The sequence below is a fragment of the Hemiscyllium ocellatum genome, chromosome 5 (assembly GCF_020745735.1).
Source record: "Hemiscyllium ocellatum isolate sHemOce1 chromosome 5, sHemOce1.pat.X.cur, whole genome shotgun sequence".
NCBI classification, from domain to species: Eukaryota; Metazoa; Chordata; class Chondrichthyes; order Orectolobiformes; family Hemiscylliidae; genus Hemiscyllium; species Hemiscyllium ocellatum.
In genome coordinates this window covers 71,390,585-71,417,337 of record NC_083405.1, presented here as the reverse complement: position 1 = coordinate 71,417,337, position 26,753 = coordinate 71,390,585, and the positions used below count along the sequence as shown (strand labels likewise).

The window sequence follows — 26,753 nt, the reverse complement described above, 5'->3', positions numbered from 1 at the left end:
CCAATGAAACCAAAACTTCATTTCTCTCCCCAAAGTTTCTTGCTCTCTGTGCTAGAGGATACATTTAAGTGGACAAATGCACAATCTTTACAGAAGTAACATCACTGGCTAGTGCTCAGGCATGTCTTTTTTCTAAATTCACCCGCTGCTTTCTTGAACTGCTGCAGTTATGGTAATAGGTGGACCCACAATATCCTTGTGGGAAGGCCAGGATTCTGACCCAGTGAATGTGAATAAATGGCAATATATTTTCAAGTAATGGTGGTGAGTGGCTTGCAGGAGTACTTGTAAGTAGTGCTGTTCCCATGTATCCACTGCTCTTATCCTTCTAGATGAAAGTAATTGTAGGTTGGGTAAGTGTTGAACTAAGGATGTTTAGTGAATTTCTGCACTGCATCTTGTACATATGTAAACATTGCTGCTGTTCCTGGAGAAGGGTTATACCCGAAACATCAGACATATCCACCTCCTGATGGTGCTCTCCCAGTCTCCTGCTTGTTTGGGTCAGTGGTGGAGTAAATGAATGTTTGCGGGTGTGGTGCCAATCAAGCAGGTCACTTTGTCCCGTATAGTGTCAAACTTCTTGACTGTTCCTGGAGCTACACTCATCTAGGCAAATGTGGAGTATTCCATTACACTCCTGTATTCCTGGCATTGGACCTGCCTGTGCAGCCACTGTGGTGAGCTGAAATGTGTTGTTTGGGGGTGGGTGGGAATTCAGAGATGGCAACACCATTGAATGTGAAAAGGTGGTTGATAGGTTGCCTCGTATTGCTGATGGTCATTGCCTGGCATTCGTGCCATGCATGATACTTGCCACTTCCAATTCAAACTTGGTTATTGTCCAGGGCTTGTTACATTTTGACATTGATTGCTTCAGTATCTGAATCACTGCAAATGGTGTTGAACATTGGCAAACATCCCCCACTTCTAACCTTATGGTGAGGGAAAGTCATGAATTAAGCAGCTAAAGATGGTTGGGCCTAGGACATTAACCTGAGAAATACCTGCAGTAATGTTTGGAGTTGATGGTTGACCAAAAAACCATAACCAGCTTCTGATGGGCCAGGTCTGACTCGAACCAGCAGAAAAGTCCAAGAAGTCACCATCCTTAAGGGATGACGACTCGATGGGCAAACAAAAATCAATAAGTATTTTTGTGGAGTAAATAAGTTGTTGTTTACAGTGTCAGAAAAAGTAATAATCAGAAAAGATTCAAGGTGACTGCTTAAAACCAAGGAAGAGGAGCAGACAATTAGCCTGCTTAGCCCATACGATCATTTGAAAGCATGAGCAATATGATCACAGTTCTAACTATATTTTTCTGCCACTCCTCCATCCTTTAATTCAGAGAAATTAAAAATCTGTTAAAGAATTACGTGACACATGGAAAGTTTTAAAATAAGCACAGGAGATGTTGAATTTAGGATGGACTGTGTGAACGATATTGGAAGCAGATTAAAATGATTAAAATCCAGCTCCCTTGTGGATGTTAAAAAAAACCTGTCACTTTGAAAGCAAAAAACAAAACAACTGGGAAAAACAAGGCAGCAGAACTGGGCAGTTCTACTGAAGAGCTAGAGTAAACATTATGGATAGAATGGTTATGCTGAATCATTCCAACATTGATTGATTCATTCAATCTTCTACATCACTGCTACCTTCTATCAGATGGAATGATGCCTGGTTCTCAATTTTAAGTACAATAATTGCTGGCAGGATGTCACAAGCAAAAAAATAACTACTGGAGAGTCAGCATTTATGAACTCTAACATTTGTAGAACTCACGCAATTGGGCATGACAGGCTCAGATTATGGTGATCAACCTGCAGGACTACGTCAGTCATCAACCCATTCCAATTGGCTAAGATTTTTAAAACATTCAATAAAATTTAAATCTCTGCATGGAAGACAGTTGTGCACTTTGTGATATTGCCCAATGTATCGCCTAAGATACACATCACAAAACGGTATCTTTGAGATTAAAGTATCCTTCTGAGATGCACTATACCAAAATAACCACTGCTTTGTCACAGTGAACAAAGCAAGCAAGGCTACAGCAATTGCTCAGTTGAATTCTCAGACAACTAAATATTGTTAATGAATGTATGAACTCTTCAATCTGTTGCAAAAAAAAAATCTATGGTGCACCCATTAAAATCTTCAACATCTATTCAGAATAAGAGAGTAGAAAATTTCACTTACCATCCTTTCCAATTCGTCCTTTGTAGTGGATTGGTTCTCCATTTTTTATAATTTTGAATGTGGGGTATATGCCAATGTCAAACCGAACGCCCAGGCCAGATTGTGATGGGCCATCGACTTTGGCAACATAGATGGGAGGATCATGTTCTTTTAGTTCACTAGCAATCTTTTCGTATGCTGTTGCAAACTGCTTACATTGTTCACACCTAGAGATGTGTTTGAAGAGTTCAAGAGATTAATGTCATACTAAATGCCAGGCCTCTTTGCAAAACGTAACATATACATAGAACATTCCAAAGAGTCAGTAATATTTCAAAATATTAATTCTGAAAACTGACTTATTTTCATGGCATCTTTCAGAACTCAGGGTGCCCCAGTGTTGTAAGCCTATTAAGTATCATGTTGTAAGTTTGTTCGCTGAGCTGGAAGGTTGGTTTTCAGATGCTTCGTTACCTAGCATAGTGACATCAGTGAGCCTCCATTGAAGCGCTGTGTACTGTCCAGCTTTCTACTTGTGTCTTGGTCTGTTGTGGTGGGTGATATCACTTTTGGTTCTTTTTCCGAAAGGTTTGGTAAATGGGATCCAAATCAATACATTTGTTGGCATTCCAGTTTGAATACTAGGCCTCTAGAAATTCCCGTGTATGTCTTTGTTAAACCTATCCCAGGATGAATGTATTGTCCCAGCTGAACTGGTGTCCCTCGTTGTCTGTGTGTAGGGATACTAGCGCTCGTTGGTGTTGGCGGCTAGTTGGTGCTAGTGTACTTTGGTGGCTAGTTTCATGCCTGCCTGTCTGACGCAATGTTTGGTGCAGTCCTTGCAGGGTATTTTGTAAAAGACGCTCATTCTGCTGGTTGTTGGTACAGGGTCCTTTAGATTTATCAATAGCAGTTTCAGTATGTTGGTAGGTTGATGGGCTACCGTGATGCCATGGGGCCAGTGTCGTCTGGTCGTCAGAGATTATCAACCTGAGCTACAAATCTTCACAAAAATCACCTGTTAAGTATGATTAAAAAAGGTAGTCACCATTGTAATATAGGAAATAAATTTGCAAACAGCAAGCTCAAAAGAAAGTGATATTGACTAGGTAATCTGTTTAGTTGTGATCAAGGGATACACATTGGCTAACAGATCAGGAATAAGCTTCCTTGTGTTCTTCAAATAGTGCTATGGGATTTTTCACATGCAGATGGATAACGTTTCATGTCTCATTTGAAACTTGCCAGCCTTCATGCAGCTGACTCTTCCAGTGCAGTAATGAGGAGGTCTACATGTTTATGTTTGAGCCTCAGTGACAGGGTTGAACTATGATGTTTTGAGTCAGTCAGCAAAGCTGCCTACTCAGCCACGAATCAATTGAAGCTTCAAAACACAGTTTAAAAATTCTTTCCTAAACAATTCATTTTCTATGCCTATTTCAAGCTTCACTCATTACACAAAAAAACATTTTTTTAAAAAAACCCACTTAGGTAGCAGCAACAAAATTTACTATACAGAAGTGTGATACATTTCAATATGGAGAAAAGTGGTTAAATTTTAAAAGGGGGTTTAGGAACAGAGACCCGGTAGCACAAATACACAAATAGTGTGGAAAAGTGGGGTGTAAAGTTGATACAGCTGTCAAAGAGCATTGACATTCTACATTTTGTAGACAAAAGTTCAGAGTACAAAAGGAATTTATGTAAACTGGTGATCTGTAAAGTTATCCTTCAGAATATTATATACCATTCCAGAGAGGACATCAGAGCCTAGAAATGCATGTCAAAGAGATTTGTCATACATGGTACAAGGGTTGAAGAGCTTTAATTATTCAGACACTAGAGAAATGTGCTGCTTAGAGCAAATAGGATGTGGTAGATTTAGAGGGAGGCAAAGTTACAGAATCACACAAACGTTACGGCTCAGGAAGTCATTAGATCCACTACCTCTCCAAATGAGGATCATAATTTGTGCCATTCTCCTGCCTTTTCCACAGCTTTCCATATTATTTAAATAGAAACAAATATCCAACTACCCGTTGAATGATTCAAAAGAACCAGTCTCCAACACGCTCCCAGGAAATGCATTCCACATTTAAACCAAATCAAATTTGCTTCTTGCTAAAATCATTATAAAGCCATGCGCCTTCAACTACTAACTTTTTGTTAGCTGGAACAGCTTCTCTGCCTTTCTATCTAGTCTCTTCTGATTTTGAAAGTACTCTCACGTATTCTCTTAGCTTTTGTTGCTGCAAGTAAAACCAATCTTTCCTCATAACTGAAGTTTCTCATCCTTGGAACCATTCATTTAAATCTCTTCTATACTCTCTTCAATGTGTTTCCACAATGTACCACCCAAACTGCACATAATACTCCTGCTGAGATCCAATAAATGTCTAATACAAGTTCAGTGTCATTTTCTTGCTCTTGTACTCTACTACTGATGAACACAGTACTGTGCTTTTTTATTAACTACTCTCCACGTGTCCTGCCACCTTCAAAAGTGTCACGCATATACACACCAAGGTTTGTCTGCTCCTCCAGGCACTAGTTTATATTGTCTGTCTACATTCTTTCTATTCCTATACCTCACTGGATACCATGTAATAAATCAAGCACTACAATACCTAGAATTGTCACAAATTGAGGAATTTTAAAAAATTAACTCACCTTTAAGACTCAAAACTCAGACGAGGTTTCTGTACTTAAGTTACTATTTATTGGAATCATTTGTAACTATAGGTCATTCTGTTGTAACAAGTGTTTCATCAATGCAAATTTGCTGTAATGCAATTGACAAATTGGGGACACTTTGTACAGTGTGAACTTTTTAAAACGTGCATCAGCTGTAATGAGATGGAGCCAATACTAAGTGTTGTTCCTAAAGCATGATTTTTCTCTAACACAGGGTTGCACAAGAATGCAACCATCATGTTACAGAAGAAGTGATTTATAGATAACGAATCATGAACCAGACATAACTCTACCACTTAAAACACTAACGTACTTATGAAACTCTGCTACAAGTACACATAACTACAGACAGAGGAAGCTAAAAATGGGTACTATGGACAGAGGAAATCAGAAAGTCAGTTTAGTGGTACTCGTCCACAGCATTTGCAGAGATAACCATTTTGCTCATTCTGACAGAAGAATGCAATTTCTCGATCTTTCATCTCCAGGTACTTATATTTGATTGCAGAAGGCACAGGATTACTAGGTTGTATCAATAAAAATGGACTTAAAAAAGTCAGATCATACAGCTACTGATAAAAGGAGAAATAAACTAGCTGACTGCTTTCAGGCTGAAGATAGGAGTTGGGATATCTGGTTAGTATGGATGAGTAGGACCAATGGGTCCGTTTCTGCACTGTACATCTATGATTCTACAGCCGAGAGAAGATTCCACCCCTTCCCCCCAGTTATTTTACTATTTCAGTCTGCATCTAGAAATACAGAAAAAAAATCTTTACATGTATTAAAATGCATCCTCACCACTCTGCATTGAGCTTCATCTGCCACCTATCTGCCCACTCCTCCAACTTGGCCACGTCCTCTCAAGGTTCCACAAACTTCCAAGTTTCATTACCATTTGCAATTCTGAAATAATGTACTGTACACTAAGATCTCATCATTTACATGAAGAAAAGCAAGGTCTCAATATCAAACCCTGGTAAATTGCATAAAGCTTCCTGTAGCCCAAAAAACCTGACTGACTATTACTGTTTCCTATCACTCAGTATATTTTATATCTCATGTTGGTACTGTCCCTTGCATTCCATGAGCTATAAGACTTCTCACACAATCCTGTTATGTAGCACTGTACTGAAGGCCTTTTGAAAGTCCATATACACAGAATTACCCTCAATCCTTGTTACTTCTTCAAAAACAAACCTCCAAGTTAATTAAACATGATTTCCCTGTTAGAAATCTATACTTGCTGAAATCAAATCACTCTTTCATGCAACAATCCGTTCTATCCTGATATCTGTTTTCAGAAGCTTCCCCACCAGTGAAGTTAAACTGACCATTCAACTGCTGAGCTTATCTTTACAAGCTTTATTGAATAAAAGTATGATTTTAATTCTCCAATACAGAAAACTGGAAAGACTATTGTTAGTGCCTTGCAACTTCCCTTTCTTTTTTTCCCCCACAGATGCATTTCATCTGGCCTAAGTACCAACAGTTTGGTACTTCACTGTTGAACTCTAGTGACAGCTTCCTTCTGTTACGATGGCCTAGAAAGCGTTTACTTCCTTGGTGTGTGAGAGCACGCGCGTGTGTGTGTGCACGTGTGAGCGAGAGCTTAACATATTAAAATCTAATATCTTAGCCATGCTCCTTGCCTCCATTTGAAAATCCCCTTTTTGGTCCCTAACCAGTACTAATGCTCCTTTCAACACACTGCGCAGTTCCTTTCTTGCCCCATTGAAAACAGCACTCTAAATAGACTTTTCTTACTCTAGATTGACCAATGTATCAGAGTTTAGAATGACAATGACTTTTGTCCTAAAATGTTCCTGAACTAACTTGATCCACTTGACACACCTCATTTCTAAGAGCCATGTCTAAGAATGCATCTTCTCATGCTGGTCTCGACACAATGCTGGAGGAAATGATCCTGAAGATAATCTAGGAACATCTGCCCCTCAGTACCAACATCTCAGCCTGTATTTGGATAATTAAAATGTTCCTTATTACAATTGGATAAATGTTCGCATCTAAATCTTCCTGCAAATTTGTTCCTCGGCATTCTTCCCATCAGTTGGTGGTGGATAGACTATATCCAGCAATGTAACTGAACCTCTGTTCTTTAGGTCTAGCCAATTTGATTTCTGCCCTTGAACCCTCAGGACATCCTTTTTTGCCAGTACTGCAATGCTTTTAACCCCTCTTCCTTTCTTATCTTTTCTGAATACTACTTATGGAGAAATAGTTAATACTGGATCTTGCCCATCTGTCACAATATGCTTCCACAAGGCTTTTAACTCTGCAGTCACAGAGGAGAAAAAGGAAGATTGTGGACTAAAAAAATCTATTGAACAAACTGTCAGAAAAATAGATTCAATAGCAATGATCAAAAGAAACTATTTACCAGTACTACAGGCAAGGAGCAGAGAAAGTGGAACAACAAAACATCTGTCAGGAGAAGCACAAATACAATGGGCCAAATAATGTTCTGTTGACTAATTTTGAATTAACTTCATAGTAAAAGGTGCACTCATTGCTGTGAACAATAATCATGAATTTCATTGAAGTATTACCTACCAGGGGGCATGAAATTCAATTAGCACAACTTCCTTGCCTGCAATGAAGGAATCATAATTTGCATCTGTCAAAATCCAAACCCCATTTTCTTCCTTGACAGAGTCATCATCGTCCTCTTCATCATCGTCCTCCTCCTCCTCATCACTATCATCATCATCCCCATCTCCATCAGATTCTAGAAACAGTCAAATAAAAATCAATCATGCAAGGATACTTAATAGGTTATCTGCCTGTTTTTCCTAAACTATTAATCCAAATATTTAAATAATTGCTAGTCATTAACTACATTTTTAAATGTACACACAATACATGCTGTCATATTTAGTGATCCTTATAACTACAGCAAACTTTGTTTTAATTGGTACCTTATGAACCAGCACTCAAGAAACCAGCGAAAAATTATACACTTCAAATAGTTTACTATATTATCCCAATCTGCACAATGTCAGAATAGTCAGTTGAAGATGCAAGTCAGAAGGCTCGCTGCTGGTACGTTTTACGGCAAAGTTCCATGTACAGTATAAATCATTAGTACAGTAGAATAGTGATGTGTATAACCCATGTTTCTATTACTTAGTGCATGTTATTACATTTAATGTGGGGAGTTCCAAGATGTCAGTTAAAACGTCTGCTGCGCAATGAAATCATAATGACAATTTTTTTGGGGGGAGGGGGTGGGAGATGAGAAGAGAATTCTCCAGGGAGAATTAGCTCAAGAAAAATTAGTTACTCCACCATCAGAGTAGATGCTGACGAGTGTTGACATCCACACGTGACTGCTTGATAAAATCAATTTACTACTAACTGCTTTTAGATCTTAACATTCTGTATTACAGCTAATCCTCAACCACATTACTGAGTAATAAATTTGAAACAGAATCTGATGATCAATTGGGTAGGACAAGTCAACAGTTTATTACAGCAAACAGGATGCTGAACTAGAGCAGATTCAACCAAAACTTTTAAACAACTGCTGTCTCAATTTAGTGGAATAAATATTCTATATCTGTCGAGCTTATTTTAAGTAAGATGGAGTCTGGTATGAGATCATGTGCAATGTACTTTTGCTGGGATATTTAGTAACTTAATGGATTTAATACACAGAGGCCAAGCTACTGTTTTATGTTTCTATAGAAACAAAGTAGGTCAAGAGATGGAGCCGGAGATACCAAAACTGAAGAACATAAGCCCAGAGATACTGGGGAGATAGTTAACTGGACATTTGTTCCAGGAAGGAGTCACACCCTCTTAGGATTTCAAATTTAGTCTGTCGTTAAATGTGGTTTAACTGTAAAAGAGCACATATAGGGATTCAAAAGGGAGCAATGCTGAAACCGCACCCTTGCAATGGTCCAACAGGTTTGAGGTTCTAGAGGTTGGTGTGGACAAGAGCAGCGACCGGAGGAAGGGGAGTAAACTATGCTATGCACCATGGTGCTGGGGCCACTCAAGTGGGAGTGTAAAGAAATGTAGTGGCAATCATAGATTAGCTTGGTACAGAAATACCATTCTTAACAGCTGACAACAAATCCTGAAAAGGGCTCACTGCCAGGGGTTAAGGGCAACTCCTCAGCAACGGGAGGGAAAAGATTCAGTTGTGGCCCATGTGGGTATCAATCACAGATAGAACAAAGAAAGAAAGAAAGAAAGAAAGAAAGATTCTGCAACACAAAAGGGACTTGGGGGTATATGAAAACGAAAGCTAGCACACAGGTAAAAGGAAAAAGGTAATGGAATGTTAGACTTCAATCCCTTTGTTATAAGGGCCAAGAGTAGAAGTCTCACTGCAACGGTTCAAAATACCGATAGACTACACGGGATTTCCGCGTGCAGTTCTGCTTCTCTTATTCAATGGAAATATTGAAGGTGGTCAAGAGAAGGTTGATAGGATGATTCCAGTATGGAGGGATTGTCTTATGAGCAAAGATTGAACAGGTTGGGACTTTACTCAGTGGAATTTAGAAAGAGAGAGGTTCTCTCATTTAAGACCATGCATGTTTCGAATGCATGAGGACTGATGAATTCCCAGGATCTGATCAGGCATACCCTAAAACTCCATGAGAAGCTAAGGAAGTGATTGTTGGGCCCATCGCTGAGATACTTGGATCATCGATAGCCAACTTCTGGCACCTCACCTGTGACTAACGCGGTACCACTATTTCAGAAAGGTGGTAAGGAATAGCTAGGAACTACAGAAATGAGCCCAACATCGATGGTGAGCAAGTTGTAGGAGGGATTCCGGAGAGATGGAGTTTACATATTTTTGGTTAGGCGTGAACAAATTAGGGACAGTCAACATGATTTTGTGTGTGGCAAATCATATCTCAAACTTGATTGAGTTTCTTGAAGTAGTAACGAAGAGGATTGATGAGGGCAAAGCAGTGGACATGATCCGTATGGACTTCAGTAAGACTTTTGGCGAGGTTCCTCATGGTAGATTGGTTAGCAAGGTTAGATCACATGGAATACAGGGAGAAATAGCCATTTGGACACAGAATTGGCAAAGGTAGAAGACAGGGTGGTGGTGGTGGTGGTGGTGGAGGGTTGCTTTTCAGACTGGAGGCCTCTGATCAGTAGTGAACCATAAAGGATTGGTGCTGGGTCCACTGCTTTTCGTCACTTATGAATGATTTGGATATGGACATAGAAGGTATGGTTAGTAACTTTACAGATGACACCAAAATTGGAGGTGTAGGGGACAGTGAAGAAGGTTACCTCAAAAGTACATCAGAATTTTGATCAAATGGTTCAATGGGCCGAGAAGTGACAGATGGAGTTTAATTTAGATAAGCGTGAGGTGCTGCATTTTGGAAAGGCAAATCAGGGCAGGAATTATACACTTAACGGTAAGGTCCTAGGTAATGCTGAACAAAGAAACCTTGGAGTGCAGGTTCATAGCTCTTTGAAGGTGGAGTCTCCTGGGGCGGGGCGGGCAGGGTCCAGAACTAGAGACCGTAGATTTAGGGAGAGAGGGGAAAGATTTTAAAAAAAGGAGCTAAAGGACAACTTTTTCACAAAGAGGGTGGTGTGTGCATGGAATGAGCTCCCAGAGGAATTGGAGGAGTCTGGTACAATTACAACATGTAAAAGGCACCTGGATGGGTATATGAATAGGAAGAGTTGAGGGGGATATGGGTGAAGTGCTGGCAAATGGGACTAGATTAATTTAGGATATCCAGTCAGCATATCGGAGTTGGACGGAAGGGCCGGTTTCCGTTCTTTTTATCTTTATGCCTCTTAAGACATTTGACAATGCTGAATGGACATGAACTGCAGCAGTTCAAAAAGGCAGCTCACCATCACTTTCAAAGCCAAGTAGGGATAGACAATAAATGCTGACCAGCCAATGACAACCACATGCCATCAGTGAATTCAAAAGATGCATCCCGTCTTGGGAGAGTCTAGGATCAGATAGCAGAGTTTCAAACTAAAGAGGCACCAAGTTAAGCCTGAGATGAGGAACAATTTCTTCTCTCAGAGTTCAGTGCCTTTGGAACTCCTTGCCACAAAGCACTGTGGGAGCAGAGTCCATGTATATACATGAGGGTGAGATAGATAGTGCCAACAATAAGCACTGTTACTGAAACTCTATTTTTCTACAATGCAGGGTTGCACATGAACACAACCATTGCATAATAGAAGAATTGACTATCTCAGTCTTAAAATGGAACCAAAATACAGAGAGTAGCCAAATCTACGATCAAAACAAGTAGAAAAAAACACTAGTTGTGCAAATGGGTCGCAAGAACATCCAAAAGTACAGTAGGCTATATAATCCAGAGTCTGTTCTGCCATTCAATAAAATCATAGTTGACCCAACTGCAGCCTAAAATCTAGTCCCCATAATCCTCAAATCGTTGGATGAAAGTGCTGCTTTCAGGAATATGTTTGAACAGTTTGGGTTTTACAGGAATATTCATGGACTAATTTTCATCTTCAAAACGGATTAGATAAAAAACAAGATACAAGAGAAAATCTTGGCAGACAAGTTCATTGTGGATTTGGGAAAGCTCCTTAGGACAGTGTCCTGGAACCAAACAACTGCCCATTTTTAGAAGCAGTAACATGCATGGCAATGCATAATGATATAAGCCTTTAATAGTAAAAATGGCCTTCCTGATAAGATTGATCTAACATGGTGAACTTTACACTAGATTACGGCAAGAAAAAAAAAGTTGAGGGGTAGGGGAATCTAAATTAAAATTATGGGACAGTTTAAAATTAAAAAGGAATCTGCCATTTCAGAGAGATTTATTCTTCAAGTGGGTCATTTAGAAATTCTGTACATCAAAAAAAAACAGGGAAACTGACTTTTGATCTAAGGAAATCAAACATTATGGATCTGGCAGTAAAGCTGAGACAAAGCTACAACCGTACCATCTAAGGTCTTACGGAATGGTACAGCAGGGTCTATAGGTTGTAGGAGCTGTTGCTTTTACTTCCATTTCCAAACTCGAGTCTTCCTATTTCAGATATCCACAGACAAATATGGTGGTATAGTGAAATTGTTATTACACAGGTGATAAACGTGGAGACAAATTCAAATTTTGTTGTGGCAGCTTGAAAGTTCAATTTAAAACTCCAAAATAAGGTTCAAGTTCAGATCACTTCAAAATCTGGCTCAGGAAACCTACTGTTATAATGCATTTTGACCTATGTAATTCAGATACAGAATTATGTGGCTGAATCTTAACTGCGCTCAATGCTAAAGCAAGTCACTCAGCCTCAAACATGCAGCTTGATACTGTCCAAGAAAATAATAGAGGCCATAGGGAAAGTCAAGGGACAAAAACATGATAGAAAGCACATCTGATTTGGTTTGTCCTAAAAATCCTGCTCACAAATATTAAGAGGATCCACGCCAAGAGAAGTACTCCACAAATGCATTAACGTTCTACCATACATTCTGACATATATTCAGCATCATATCTTCAGCAAAAATCTGATTTGAGAAACCATCCACAGATTTGCCAGGACAATGATAAACATCAAGGTGAAGGGTATCTAGGAGCAAACACTGGACTCCATATTGACCAACTTCAACATCCATTACCAAACAAAACTCAGTAGCACAAGAACAAAAATTGCTGGAAAAGCTCATCAGGTCTGGCAGCATCTGTGGAGAGAAATCAGAGTTAACATTTCAGGTGAAGTGATTCTTTCTCAGGGCTGTTCTGAGGAATGGTCACTTGATCTGAAATGTTAACTGATTTCTCTTCACAGATGCTGCCAGAGATGCTGAGCTTTTTCAGCAATTTGATTGTTTTTGATTTACAGCATCCATAGTTCTTTCAGTTTTTAAACTCAGTAGCACCCTATAGGTTATGCCTCAGATTTAGGCATAACCACCTCAAGGTCTTAAAAAGTGATGAGATCATTTAAAGGACAAAATCAACTGGGATAGATGCCTATTTCCAAGACAATCTTGGCAGAAGTCACTATCAGCCAGCCCCTGTAGAAATGAAAAACACTTTGCTACCGAGGACACCCTGTGCTGCATGACAACTGCTATACTTAACAGAACCATGGAACAGCATGGCAGCAAGTCATTTGGCCCATTTAATCCACAGTGACCCTCCAAACAGCATCCCGCCCATACCCATCACCCTAACCTATCCTTGTAAACCTGCATTTCGACAAGGCTAAACCACCAACCTGCACATTCTTGGAATGTGGGGAGGATTCAATGGAAATCCATGCAGACAGTCACCTGAGGGAATTAAACTAGGGTCCTTGACACTGAGGCAGCAGTGCTTTTTAATTATTTCTGTTTCAAAATGTATTCAAGTCAGAACATTTGACTGTTGGTCAGTGTAATAACTTTGGCTATTACAAAACAAAGTTTATACAAGCCACTGTATATTTATCACAGGCTTAAGTAATCTCAATAGAAATCTAAATGTGCGTATGAGTGCTGGTATAATATAGTATTTTATCATAGAATTTTTGGGGAAAAAAACACGTTGTTGGAAAACTACAATTTAGTTTGTTTGAGTTGCATATTTTCCAGTATGAAACAACTACTGAAGGATCTGGGCTCAATTGGTTTCATACCCTGCTATACCTGGTAAGGTGTTGAAAGCTGCAGCAGTGACAAAAATCTGAGGTGAAGAGGAAACACATTGTTATGATACTTAATATTTCTTGGCCATTCTTGTACAAGTTCATGAGTAGAATGGTCAGTGAAGTGAGGTGCTTCAAAAGCAGCCTGCATCCAAATGTGGCATTTTCATAGGACAGAAAAATAAAAGGAAAGCAAAAATTGAGCAATTCAAAGCTAGGCATTCAGAATGCATTTTGTGCAATTCGTATTCCACCATATAATCTTTAGATTCATGGCTCAGCACATATCGCAGTTTAACTCCTGGGCAGTAGAGGGGATGCTGGAGAAGCTCAGAGCTGGATTTCTTTTAAAAAGAAAATGAACAAAACATTGCTGTTCAAAGCTTGTATTCCTAAAAATCTTGTCTTGTGATCTCAGAGTTGAAACTCAGAGTTTGGGCAGATCTGAACAGATCAATTAATCTACATAATAGGGATTTGGGAGTCCTTGTCCATGAACCACAAAAAGCTAGTATCCAAAGTTCACAGGTTATAGGGAAGACAAATGGAATGTTGGCCTTTATTTCAAACAGAATCAAATATTAAAGTAAGGTGGCTTTGCTACCCATGATACACATTTGTCTGAACACAGTCTCATAAAAGGCACTAGTCAGACCACAGTTGTAACACTGGGAACAGTGGAGCTCCTAGCGGAAAGATATACTGGCATTGGAGGCAGTTCACAGAACATTCACTAGACTGATACCAAGTATGGAGGGTGTTTTTTGAGGAGAAGACCTATACTTGTTGGAATTTTAATGAATGCATGACAGGTGACTTCATTGAAGAATACAAGAATCTTGGGTGGGGCTTAATAGCGTAGATGTGAACACGTTTTCCCTTGTGGGAGAATCTAGGATTAAGAGGGCACAATCTCAGTATAAGAGGTCACACATTCAGTACGGATACGAAAGACGACTTTCTCAGAAGGCATGCTATTTCTGTAATTCTTTATCATAGAGGGCTATCAAGTTGGATAGTTAAGTATATTCAAGGCTGAGACAGACATTAAGCCACTAAAGGAGTTAGTAGACATACGGTAGGAAAGTAAAAATGTGAGACTTTCAGTGATTATCTCATTTTATGATCGTAGTTCACTTTCCAGTCCTGGTAATATTTTGGTAGGAGTGAATGGCAGTGGACAATTAAATAATTAATTAGGAGTAGCTCCATGAATATTTCCATCCTCAGACAGACATTCACAAATGCCAAGGTTGAAAACATTCACACAATCTTTAGTCAAAAATGCTGAATGAATGATTTATTATCTCCCAAACTCTCCATTACAAATCTAGGGTTCCACATAATCCTTTTACTCTACATGACAAAACACACTGTATAAATGAAAATCATCAACCCTGCCCTCAACCAGACAGTGCAGAAGACTTGTGTTCTATGAATTAGACATTTCCCTGGTCACGTTACCCCAGTTTACCTACCTGATAATATGGAAAAACAAAATGCTTATAACATTTTGGTCAGAAACAAGAAAAATATGCACCCGGGCTTCATAATGACAGACAGTGAAAATTGAGCGCATTGGAAATCAAGAGGAAAACTCTATGGGTTAGTCAGGCCAAGCACAATAGAAAATTGGCATACTTGTAGGGAGAGACTCACCTCCAAAACTCAAAGTTATTTCTACATACCCTACTGAAATCAAATCACTTAGAAGGAAACAGCAGGAGCATGAGAATGAAGTAAAAAAAAAAGCATCACTGACATTGTCTCTTCATTGTTGCTGGGTAAAGAGTTCAGAGCGTCTGAGACCCGGGTTCAATTCCCGACTCAGGCAACTGACTGTGTGGAGTTTGCACGTTCTTCCCGTGTCTGCGTGGGTTTCCTCCGGGTGCTCCGGTTTCCTCCCACAGTCCAAAGATGTGCGGGTCAGGTGAATTGGCCATGCTAAATTGCCCGTACTGTTAGGTAAGGGGTTAATGTAGGGGTATGGTGGGTTGCGCTTCAGTGGGTCAGTGTGGACTTGTTGGGCCGAAGAGCCTGTTTCCACACTAAGTAATCTAATCTAATCTAGACCTAACAGCACTAAGAATTTTCTTCACCACATGGACTGCAGGAATTTAAAAACGGTGGTTCACTACAGCCATCAAGTGGAACTAAAGATAGGCAAATGCTACTTTTAACCACAGCAAACAACCACAAGTAGAGAAAAACAAAATACTCTAAGGCGACATACCACAACACATGCAAATCAATATCTGTCTGCTACCCATCATGCGTTATTACATATATTACCACCACTTATAGTGGTATATTCTCCAAATGTTGCATGTTTAAAGATCAACATTGGCAAGGTGTTTAGCAAAGACATTAACTTGTACATTTATTAAACGAAAGTTAGCTCAGATTTTTCAGATAGCTGCTGTCTCTGTACATTTTTGAATGCCATTAATCACAATGAGCAGTTCAGTGGTAGTGATTGTGCATTGGTTAGAACCCTTGTCTATTGCAAAAGGTCATTAAATCTACAGGCATCCATAGGGCTGCACTGGAGGCAAGGTTTTGTAAAAATTATTTATTTGAGACAGAGGTATCATTGGCTTTATTGCCCATTCCCAATCTCCCTGGAGGGGAGACCAACTATTGCTTGAAATGCTGCAGTCCATAATGGTTAGAAAGTTCTAGAGTTGACCCAGAGACAGGAAAGAAATGGCACAGTTCCAAGTCCATGTGGTGTGGGCAAGATGGCAGTGTGGAAGGCAGTTTGGAGATTTTTTGCAGTGAATCATGTAGATAGTACATACTTTTGCTATTGCACACCAGCAGTGAGGGGAGTAAATACTGAAGGTTTTGGATGGGTTGCCCATATAGAAGAGTTATAGGAACTGCACTCATCCAGGCACAAACAGAGCATCACATCATACTCCAGACTGAAGCCTTGTAAACGGTAATCAGGCACTATGGAAACAGGAGGGGAGTTATAGAATTCTTAGTCTGTGACCTGCTCTTGTGGGCACCACGGTGCATATAGCTGGTCGAGCTCATTTTCTGATCAATGGTAATACCCAGCCATTGACAGTGGGGTAAATTATTGAATGGTAACACTATTGAACATCAAGGATAATGGGCAGATTGTTGGAGATGATCATTGTCTCACAAATGGTACAGCCATTTTTTCAGCCCAAGCCTAGATGTTGCCCAAATTTTGCTGGACGTGCACGCTGGCAGCTTCAGTCAGAGTTGTTGAAGGTGATGCTGAACATTGTTTGCTGCTGATGGAAAACATTCCCACTTCTGACCTTATGATGGAGAAGAGGTCATTGATGAAACAGTTGAAAAAGTGTGGACCTCAGACACTAATCTGAGGAATGCCTGCAGGAAGTTCTTGAGCAGAGGCTATTACCCTCCAACAACCACAATTGCCTCCCTTTTCATGCTGGAGACAAAACCCTCCATTGGTACAATCCTATGATTCACAGTGATCCTGTTTTACAAGAGCTCTGACACCATACTTGGTCAACTGCTGCCTTGATGTCCAGGACTGTCACTCTCACTTCAAGATTTCAGCTCTTTTGTCCATGATTGCATCAAATCTGCAACAACAGGCCAGGAACTAGTACACCCTTGTGGAACACAAACTTAGCATCAGCAAGCAGATTATTCTTTTGTAGGTGCTGCTTGACAACACTGTTGACATCTTCGATTAGTTTGCTTATTGTCAAGTGTAGAATGAAAGGGTGCCAAGGCTGAATTTGTTCTGCTCGATTGCTCTGGTATGCTTATCGAATTTTCCACATTGTTAGCTAGATGGCAGTGCTGTAACCTTATTGGAATAACTTGGTTGTGTGTAGCTAGTTCTGAAATACTAAGTCTCAGAATGACTACTGGAACATTATCAATATCTCCAGACTGTGCAGTAGTCAATGCTGTCAAGCATTAAATGCTAGTTCATTTCACGTGATGTGCTGTCAGCTAGAGACTTTAGGAGTCTGCCACTTCATCTGTTATAGAATCATAGAGGTGTATAGCACGGAAACCATGCCGATCAGATATCCCAACCCAATCTAGTCCCACTTGTCAGCACTTGGCCCATATGCCTCCAACCCTTCCTATTCATATACCCATTCAGATGCCTTTTAAAGTGTTGTAATTGTACTAGCTTCCACCACTTCCTCTGGCAGCTCATTCCATACACGTAACACCCTCTGTGTGAAAAGGTTGCCCCTTAGGTCTCTTTTATACCTTTCCCCTCTCATCCTAAACCTATGCCCTCAAGTTCTGGATTCCCCCACCCAAGGGAAAAGGCTGTCTATTTATCTACCCATGCCCCTCAATTTAGTAAACCTCTATAGTCACCCCTCAGCCTCTGACAATCCAGGTAAAACATCACCAGCCTATTCAGGCTCTCCCTATAGCTCACATTCTCCAATCCTGGCAACATCCTTGGACATAGTTTCTGAACCCTTTCAAGTTTCACAACATTTTTCCAATAGGAAGGAGACCAGAGTTGCATGCAATATTCCAACAGTAGCCTAACCAATGTCCTGTACAGTTCAACATGGCCTCCCAACTCCTATACTCAATACTCTGACCAACAAAGGAAAGCATACCAAATGCCTTCTTCACTATCCTATCTACTGCGACTCCACTTTCAAGGAGCTATGAACCTGTAGTCCAAGGTCGTTTTTGTTCAGCAACGCTCCCGAGGACCTTGCCGTTAAGTACACAAGTCCTGTTAAGATTTGCTTTCCCAAATTGCAGCATCTCGCATTTATCCAATTAAACTCTATCTGCCACTTCTCAGCCCATTGGCTCATCTGATCAAGATCCCGTTGTAATCAGAGGTAACCTTCTTCGCGGTCCACGACACCTCCAATTTTGGAGTCATCTGCAAACTTACTAACTATACCTCTTATGCTCACATCCAAATCATTTGCATAAGTGATGAAAAGTAGTGGACCCAGTACGGATTCTTGTGGCATTCCACTGGTCACAGGCCTCCAAATCTGAAAAATAACCCTCCACCACCACCACCCTCTGTCTTCTACCTTTGAGCCAGTTCTATATCCAATAGGCTAGTTCTCCTTGTATTCCATGAGATCTAAAGATTCTACTATGGGGAACTTTGTCAAACGCCTTACTGAAGTCCATATAGATGACATCTACCGCTCTGCCCTTATCAATTCTCTTTGTTGCTTCTTCAAAAAACTCAATCAAGTTTGTGAGACATGATTTCCCACACAAAAAGCCATGCTAACTATCCCTAATCAGTCCTTGCCTTTCCAAAGGCATGTACACCCTGTTGCTCAGGATTTCCTCCAACAACTTGCCCACCATCGACATCAGGCTCACTGGTCTATAGTTCCCTAGCTTGTCCTTACCACCCTTCTGAAACAGTTGCACCACATTCGCCAATCTCCAGTCTTCCGGCACCCCACCTGTGACTATCGATGATACATATATCTCAGCAAGAAGCCCAGCAATCACTTCTCTAGCTTCCCACAGAGTTCTAGGTCACACCTGATCAGGTCCTGGGGATTTATCCACCTTTACGCATTTCAAGCCATCCAGCACTTTCTCCTCTGTAATATGGACATTTTTCAAGACGTCACCATCTACTTCCCTACATTCTGTATCATCTATATCCTTTTCCACATTAAATACTGATGCAAAATATGCATTTAGTATCTCCCCCATCTCCTATGGCTCCACACAAAGGCCACTTTGCTGATCTTTGAGGGGCCCTATTCTCTCTCGTTACCAGTTTGTCCATAATGTATTTATTAAAAACTCTTTGGATTCTCCTTAACTTTATTTGCCAAAGCTATCTCATGTCCCCTTTTTGCCCTCCCGATTTCTCTCAAGTATACTCCCACTGCCTTTATACTCTAAGGATTCACTCAATCTATCCTGGTGATACCAAATGTATGCTTCCTTCTTTTTCCTTAACCAAACCCTCAATTTCTTTGGTCATCCAGCATTACATATACCTACCAGCCTTTCCTTTCACCATAACAGGTTGATCATCTATGAGCCACTTCTGGCTGAAGATGGATACAAACGATTTGGACTTGTCTTTTGTAGCAACTTATCTATCTTGTTGTTGAAAGTGGAGGTATTTCAATATGTCTAATCTGCTAGTTGCCCACCAACATTCAAGGGTGAATGTGTCAAGATTGGAGAATATTGGTTTTGCGATTACATAGCTTGGTCAATTGCATATTGCATGCATTGTATGGAAATGTACATAATCCTGAGTTGCAGCATCACTGGGTTGACCCCTCATTTTTAGGTACACTTAGTGCTGCATTGGCACCCCCTCTCCTGTATTCTTCACTGAATGAGTATTGAGGGGCGGCATGGTGGCACAGTGGTTAGCACTGCTGCCTCACAGCGCCAGGGACCTGGATTCAATTCCCACCTCAGGCGACTGGCTGTGTGGAGTTTGCACGTTCTCCCCGTGTCTGTGTGGGTTTCCTCTGGGTGCTCCGGTTTCCTCCCACAGTCCAAAGATGTGTGGGTCGGGTGAATTGGCCATGCTAAATTGCCCATAGTGTTAGGTAAGGGGTATATGTAGGGGTATGGGTGGTTGTGCTTCGACGGGTCGGTGTGGACTTGTTGGGCCGAAGGGCCTGTTTCCACACGGTAAGTAATCTAATCTAATGTACATATTGGTGTTCAACATTTGAGAGAGACTATTTGTAGCTCCGATGTTGTGGTTCTGTTAGCCAAGCTGGGAATTTGTGTTGCAGGCGTCTCGTCCCCTGTCTAGGTGACATCCTCAGTGCTTGTGAGCCTCCTGTGATGTTTCCTCCGGCATTTATAGTGGCTTGTCTCCGCCGCTTCCAGTTGTCAGTTCCAGCTGTCCGCTGCAGTGGCCGTTATATTGGGTCCAGGTCGATGTGTTTGTTGATAGAATCTGTGGATGAGTGTCATGCTTCTAGGAATTCCCTGGTTGTTCTGTTTGGCTTGTCCTACAATAGTAGTGTTGTCCCAGTCAAACTCATGTTGCTTGTCATCCGCGTGGCTACTAAGGATAACGGGTCATGTCGTTTCGTGGCTAGTTGGTGTTCATGGATACGGATCGTTAGCAGTCTTCCTGTTTGTCATATGTGGCGTCCTTGCATGGGATTTTGTATATTATGTTGGTTTTGCTCATGTTGGGTATTGGGCCCTTTGTCCTGGCGAGTTGTTGTCGGAGAGTGGTTGTTGGTTGGAGTCCTAGTGGTTATAATAGTCTGGCTGTCAGCTCAGAAATGTTCTTGATGTATGGTAACGTGGATATTCCTTTGGGTTGTGGCATGTCCTCATTCTGTTGTCTTTACCTTGGGCGTCTGTTGATGAAATTGTGGGGATATCCGTTTTTGGCGAATACATTGTAGAGGTGTTCTTCTTCTTCTTCTTTTTGCAGTTCTGGTGTGCTGCAGTGTGTTGTGGCACTTTTGAACAGTGTCTTGATGCAACTTCTTTTGGGTGTTGGGGTGGTTGCTTTCGTAGGTCAGGACTTGGTCTGTGTGTGGCTTTCCTGTATACAATTGTGGTGAATTGTCCGTTCAGTGTTCTCTGTACCATCATGTCTAGGAATGGGAGTTTATTATCCTTTACTTCCTCTCTACTGAATCTGATTCCTCTGAGTGTGGCATTGATGATCCGGTGTGTGTTTTCTATTTCTGTCTGTGTTTTTAATGATTACAGAGGTGTCATCTACATATCTGACCCAGAGTTTGGGTTGAATTTGCGGTAAGACTGTTTGCTCTAATCTTTGCATTACCACTTCTGCTAGGAGTCCAGAGATGGGTGAGCCCATGGGTGTGCCATTGATTTGTTCATATATTTGGTTGTTGAATGTGAAGTGTGTTGTGAGGCACAGGTCCAGTAGTTTGAGTATGCAGTCTTTGTTGTTAGGTTCCCCATCTTGTTGTCTGTTCTGTGTGTCCAGCAGGTTGGCTGTTGTTTCTCTGGCTAGGGAACATATTTATGTATACGCAAATTAGAATAGGGACAAGATTGGACATGATGGGTTTGCAAAAGATTTAACATTTGCTTGAAATTGGAATGTCCAAAAAGGCTGATATGGCTATGGTTCACCTATTTACAAAACAAAAGGCCTTTGGAAACATGCCTAGTGAAGCTATTCAGAGTTTTATTACTTTAATCACAGTGAACAAACAGACCCAAAAAGCCCTAACGGTCTCAACTGTTGTCACCTAGCAACAGCCATTAGGGTGAGGTAGTGGGCATTTTTTTCCCAGTACACACCTAACAGCTTTGGGCAGCTGGAGAAGTTCTGCAAGGGTGTAGTGTTGTCTGCCAGTAAAAATCAGAGCCCAGAGCTGAAAGCAGCACTACCTCTAGAAAAGTTTGAAGCAAAATTAAAGTTTCAATAGCAGAAGCTCCAACAGTTTATCATCGGAAACTAAAATGCAGTCTGAAGATTTTCCATTAGTTTCAGCAATCAGATCTCAAAGGATTTCAAAAACATAGGTCAGACAAAAACAAAATTGCTGAAGATAGATTACTGGGCCCGAAAAACTAACCACAGATGTTGCCTGAACTACTAAGCATCTTCAACTATTTGTCTCATATACCCAGATCCACAATTCTATAATGTGGCAAAATGCAAAAGGATTGAGGGATCACCAGTGCTGATTTTTCAATGTTAATTCAACTTGCCCAATTCAGTCCCAACATCCATAAGCAATTGCAGTGATATCCATCAGCTTTTCCATGTGTCCAATTAGTTGTGCAAAGCTTAACATTAAATTGCTGTTGGCAATTTATTTTGCTTTAAAAAAAAGTGTTATAGGCTTAAAGCACACAATCAATTTGTGCACATTCAAGATCTCCCTTGAATTAATGCCCTATTGTCTTGGGGTGACAGAAACCAAAGATTTTTCTAACTGCTCCAGTAGATTTAAAAATCTCAGGAGCAGGGACTTTAATTGCATCTTGGCCAATATTACTTAATTTTTTTTAAACTTGCCAACTAGCTACTATGTTTAGGAATCCACAGTTGTCAAAAAGATTTATTTTTAAGTACGTTAATCTGCCAAATGAATATTGCTTAAAAAGATATCCACTGAAAATTAGTATTACAATGAATTCTAGTACTGACTGCATTTATGTAGTGTAGTTATATCAATTCACTGCAGTCACTAAGTTGCTTTTATCCTACAGAATTGAATGTACTGACTTTTTGTGATGTTTCAGCTGGAGTATCAAAGATTTGGTTATGACAGAGTAACAAAAGAAAGATCATATTGTGTTACTGGGGCAAAAAAAAGGAAGCCATTTGTTAACAAATGTTACTGGGAAATAAAGGGACATACTTGCCAGGCAATACACTGCACACTTCTAACAGTCCCCAAAATAAAATGCAAATGTACTCAAATGACAGGCTTGTTGCTTTCCAAATTTGAATCAGCCATACAACAGGATAAGAGTTTGAGACAGCAGGAAATCTATCAAATCATAAAGGACTAAATTTCTGCTAATATCCTATTAATACATACTTGGTTCTGAAGCACAGGACTTGAAACAATAACTTCTTTTCTCCACAGATACTGACAGACCTATTGAATTTCCCCAACAATTTTTGTTTGCTTGTACTTTTTACTGCTTGTCATCCATGGGCCGAAGGGCCTGTTTCCACACTAAGTAATCTAATCTAATCCAAATCAACTCCATGACCACAAATTTAGTTGACATTTTAAAATACATCCATTTCCTGCTGTGCACTCATGAATGTCACACTCGCTAAAAGCACAAAATAGTCTTTAAAAGCAAATGTAAGAAATTTTCATTCATAGATCAGAAAAAGTTTATCTAAATGCTGAGACCAGAATAAGGTAATTAAACAACTACAGTCACTAACTTAAATGCATAATGAATCACAAAACATCTCATTGCCAATTTCATAGAATAGCCAGAAGTGAAATCCACCTAATCAACTTTGTCTGGATTTGAAAATAAATTGCTGGAGAAACTCAGCAGGTCAAGCAGCAGCATCTGTGGAGAGAAAGCAGAATCAATAGTTCTGGTCTAGTGACCCTTCTTCAGAAGCATCTGAGATTTTCTTGCAATTTATGTTCTAGTTTCTGATTTTTAGTATCCACGGTCTTTGGTTCTTTTGTCTGGAACTTTCAACCACTACATCTGAGGGGACCTTCCACATTTTAGTTACCTTTGATTTGACCAGAATACCTAGCTTTGATTTTAAACATTGATGAATGAAGACTGTAAGCATTTGCAAAAAAAGTTAAACAACAGAGGACCCAATCACCTTCCTCCATGTCCTTCCCCCAACTCCATACACACAACTTTAGCATCACACCAGCTGTTCCCACAATCAACCCAATGCCTGTCACGAATGGTCCCCATTAGCAGCTATTGATTCTCCCCGACTGATCTTTACCCATTCCTTTTGTTTGCTCAAGTGCTGCTGTTCCCTCTCCAGGCTCCATCTCCAGACTTCATTTATTATTCCCCCCATGCTCCGCAAACATACCCAACTTTTTTCCTATCTACAATCCGTTCTGAAGGGTCACCGGACTCCAAATACTACCTGCTTTCTCTCCAGAGATATTGCCAGACCCGCTGAGTTCCAACATTTTCAGTTCTTATTTCAGATTTCCAGCATCCACAGATTTGTTTAGCACCAAGTTGATGAGCCAAATGCTGAAAATGTTTCATACCAATCACAAACGCTTGAACACAAAGTATGTTCCACGTGTGTTACCTTTAACACTAACTACAAGTCAGTGAACAGATCACTATTGTTAGCACATTTTTGTATTTTATTAGTTTAGCAAACATGTAACTAAGCCGAATAGAAAGCAACGCCTCGTATGCAACTGAGTCCATCAACATCGTGTACCCTGCCTGCATCACGCCCAAAGTTCTGCTCTCAAAACACATTAACAAGCTCACGATTTTGTCTACTCCTGCTCAAAAGGTCACAGTTTCTTTGGAGGACTTCAAAATCAAGTTCCGGTGCCTGCAAGTGGTGTCGCGACGCATCGAGACCGATTGGACTGACTATCTTGGGGAACAGGAGCGAGTACGAAACCGGTCTGCAAATGAACCGTCTACGGGGGAGGTTGCATGCATGAGGCGGAGGGGGGAACCGGCGGCTGCACTGGCTGGAGACGAGAATCCGTGGATGCCACCTGAGCGGTGCTTACCCGTCTCATCCTGGGCCAACGTGGTCAGGGCGAGCTGTGTCAGGAGGAGGAGCAGTAGCAACGACACTTTCTTCAGCTCCATTCGAGCTCAGTACGGTTCTAGTCCCAGAGGAGCTCAGGCGTTTCCCCCTCCCCCACCTCGGAGACTCTACCTCGCGCTCAACAACTGTCCTCCACTTCAAAAACTCCGGCTCGCGCTCCCTCGCGGGTATATCCCCGGGCCACCGCGCCTGCGCGAGTCGGACGGAGACGCGTCGCTCTTCCCATTCGGCAAGCTTCCCTGAGCTGCCCGTTTCCTATTGGCCAGCCAGGCTGCCCAATGGGATGATGCCACTCGGAGAGTCGGAAAGGCGGGGTGAGCGGAGCGCAGCTCGACGTGGGAGCAAGTGAGTGGCGGAGTGGTGGGGCTTGTCTGGGGAACCGCTTGTATTGATGTTACTGTATGGGTGGGTGCGAAGTATTGTATTCAACGTAAGCCTGAGTCACATGAGCTTTTATATTTAAAGATTCAACTCTCAGGGTGGCAGTACGTCACTCTACGCATAAGGTGGCGTTCGCTGTTCAAAATCCAATTCTCTAACCCAGAGGGCTATGGAAGGTCAGCCTTCCAGACTATTCAGAAATTTACAGATTTCTAAATACCAAATTAGATAGATAAAGGGATGGTTTTGAGGAAAAGAGCATTGCCATCACTTAATTCCATACAATCTACCCCTAGGGGTTTACCATTGATGCAAAACTTACTGGAGCAGCCATATAAATATTAAGAAGGTGAGAATTTTGCAGTGAGGAACTACAGGCTTTTATTCACCTTTTCCCTGGTCTTTTGGGTTTACTCTGGATATTAATAACCCAAGGGGAAAGTGAGGACTGCAGATGCTGGAGATCAGAGCCGAAATTGTGTTGCTGGAAAAGCGCAGCAGGTCAGGCAGCATCCAAGGAACGGGAGAATCGACGTTTCAGACATAACCCCTGATTCAGAATTCCTAAAGAATTCCTAAAGAAGGGCTCATGCCCGAAACGTCGATTCTCCAACTCCTTGGATGCTGCCTGACCTGCTGCGCTTTTCCAGCAACACATTTTCGGCTATTAATAACCCAAGACCGTTTTAACAACATACCCAAAGATCTTTATTAAAGCAAAGTATGCTATAAAATGCTGTAAAACCTTACTTATACAATGCTTAAAATCATAAGTGAACTTCTTTATGTGGAACAAAACAGAAGTTACTGGAAAAGCTCAGCAGGTTTCCAGTATTTGTGCAGAGAAATCAAAGCTGATGTTTTGGGTCCAGTGACCCTCAGAACTTTGATTTCTCTTCACAGATACTACCATATCTGTTGAGCTTTTCCAATATCTTCTGTTTTTGTTTGTGATTTACAGCATCCACAGTTCTTTTGGTTCTTTGTGTGGACTTGGCTGAAGATCAGACCAGAACAAGTGATCTGCCCACTCCATCTCAACTTCCCATCATTACTCAATTGATGCTCTTCCCCTCCCCCCCCCACCTCCCAAAGCTTGCCAAATTGTTACTGTGAGGCAAGTTGCTTAATATGCTTTCCATGCAAAGAGGCAATGCTTTGACACCTTTGACAATATTCAGTGTTCTGAAAATAATCAGTTTGACAACTGGCTAATATCACAAACATGGATTGGTGTGGCCAATTTTAGAGTTCTGTGTTCAATCCTGATCTCCCTGCTACAGGAAAGATGTTGTGAAACTTGAAAGGGTTCAGAAAAGATTGACAAGGATGTTGCCAAGTTCAGAGGGTTTGAGCTGTAGGGAGCTGTTGATTAGGCTAGGGCTTTTATCCCTGGAGCGTCAGAGGCTGGTGACCTCATAGAGGTTTATAAAATCACGTGGGGCATGGATAATGTGAATAGACAGGGTAAAGGAGTCCAAAACTAGAGAGTTTAAGATAAGAGAGGAAAGATTTAAAAAGGACCTAAGGTGCAGCCTTTTTACACAGAGGGTGGTGCATGCATGGAATGAGCTGCCGGAGGAGGTGGTGGAAGCAGGTACAATTCCAACATTTAAAAAGTATCTGGATGGGTACA

At 41.0% G+C, this 26,753-nt stretch overlaps 1 protein-coding gene across 1 annotated transcript in view; it reads right to left on the bottom strand.

The window, feature by feature from the left end:
* pdia4 (protein disulfide isomerase family A, member 4) overlaps positions 1 to 24,958 on the bottom strand; it is a 40,133-nt gene extending 15,175 nt beyond the window's left edge. Inside the window, exons 1-3 of the mRNA XM_060825500.1 lie at positions 24,696 to 24,958; positions 7,453 to 7,627; positions 2,206 to 2,411 (exon numbers count right to left, since the gene is read on the bottom strand). Of these exons, the coding sequence (XP_060681483.1) occupies positions 2,206 to 2,411; positions 7,453 to 7,627; positions 24,696 to 24,777 (463 nt within the window). The 5' untranslated portion in view covers positions 24,778 to 24,958. The remainder of the gene's footprint in view (positions 1 to 2,205; positions 2,412 to 7,452; positions 7,628 to 24,695) is intronic.
* Between the last annotated feature and the right edge of the window lie 1,795 nt (positions 24,959 to 26,753).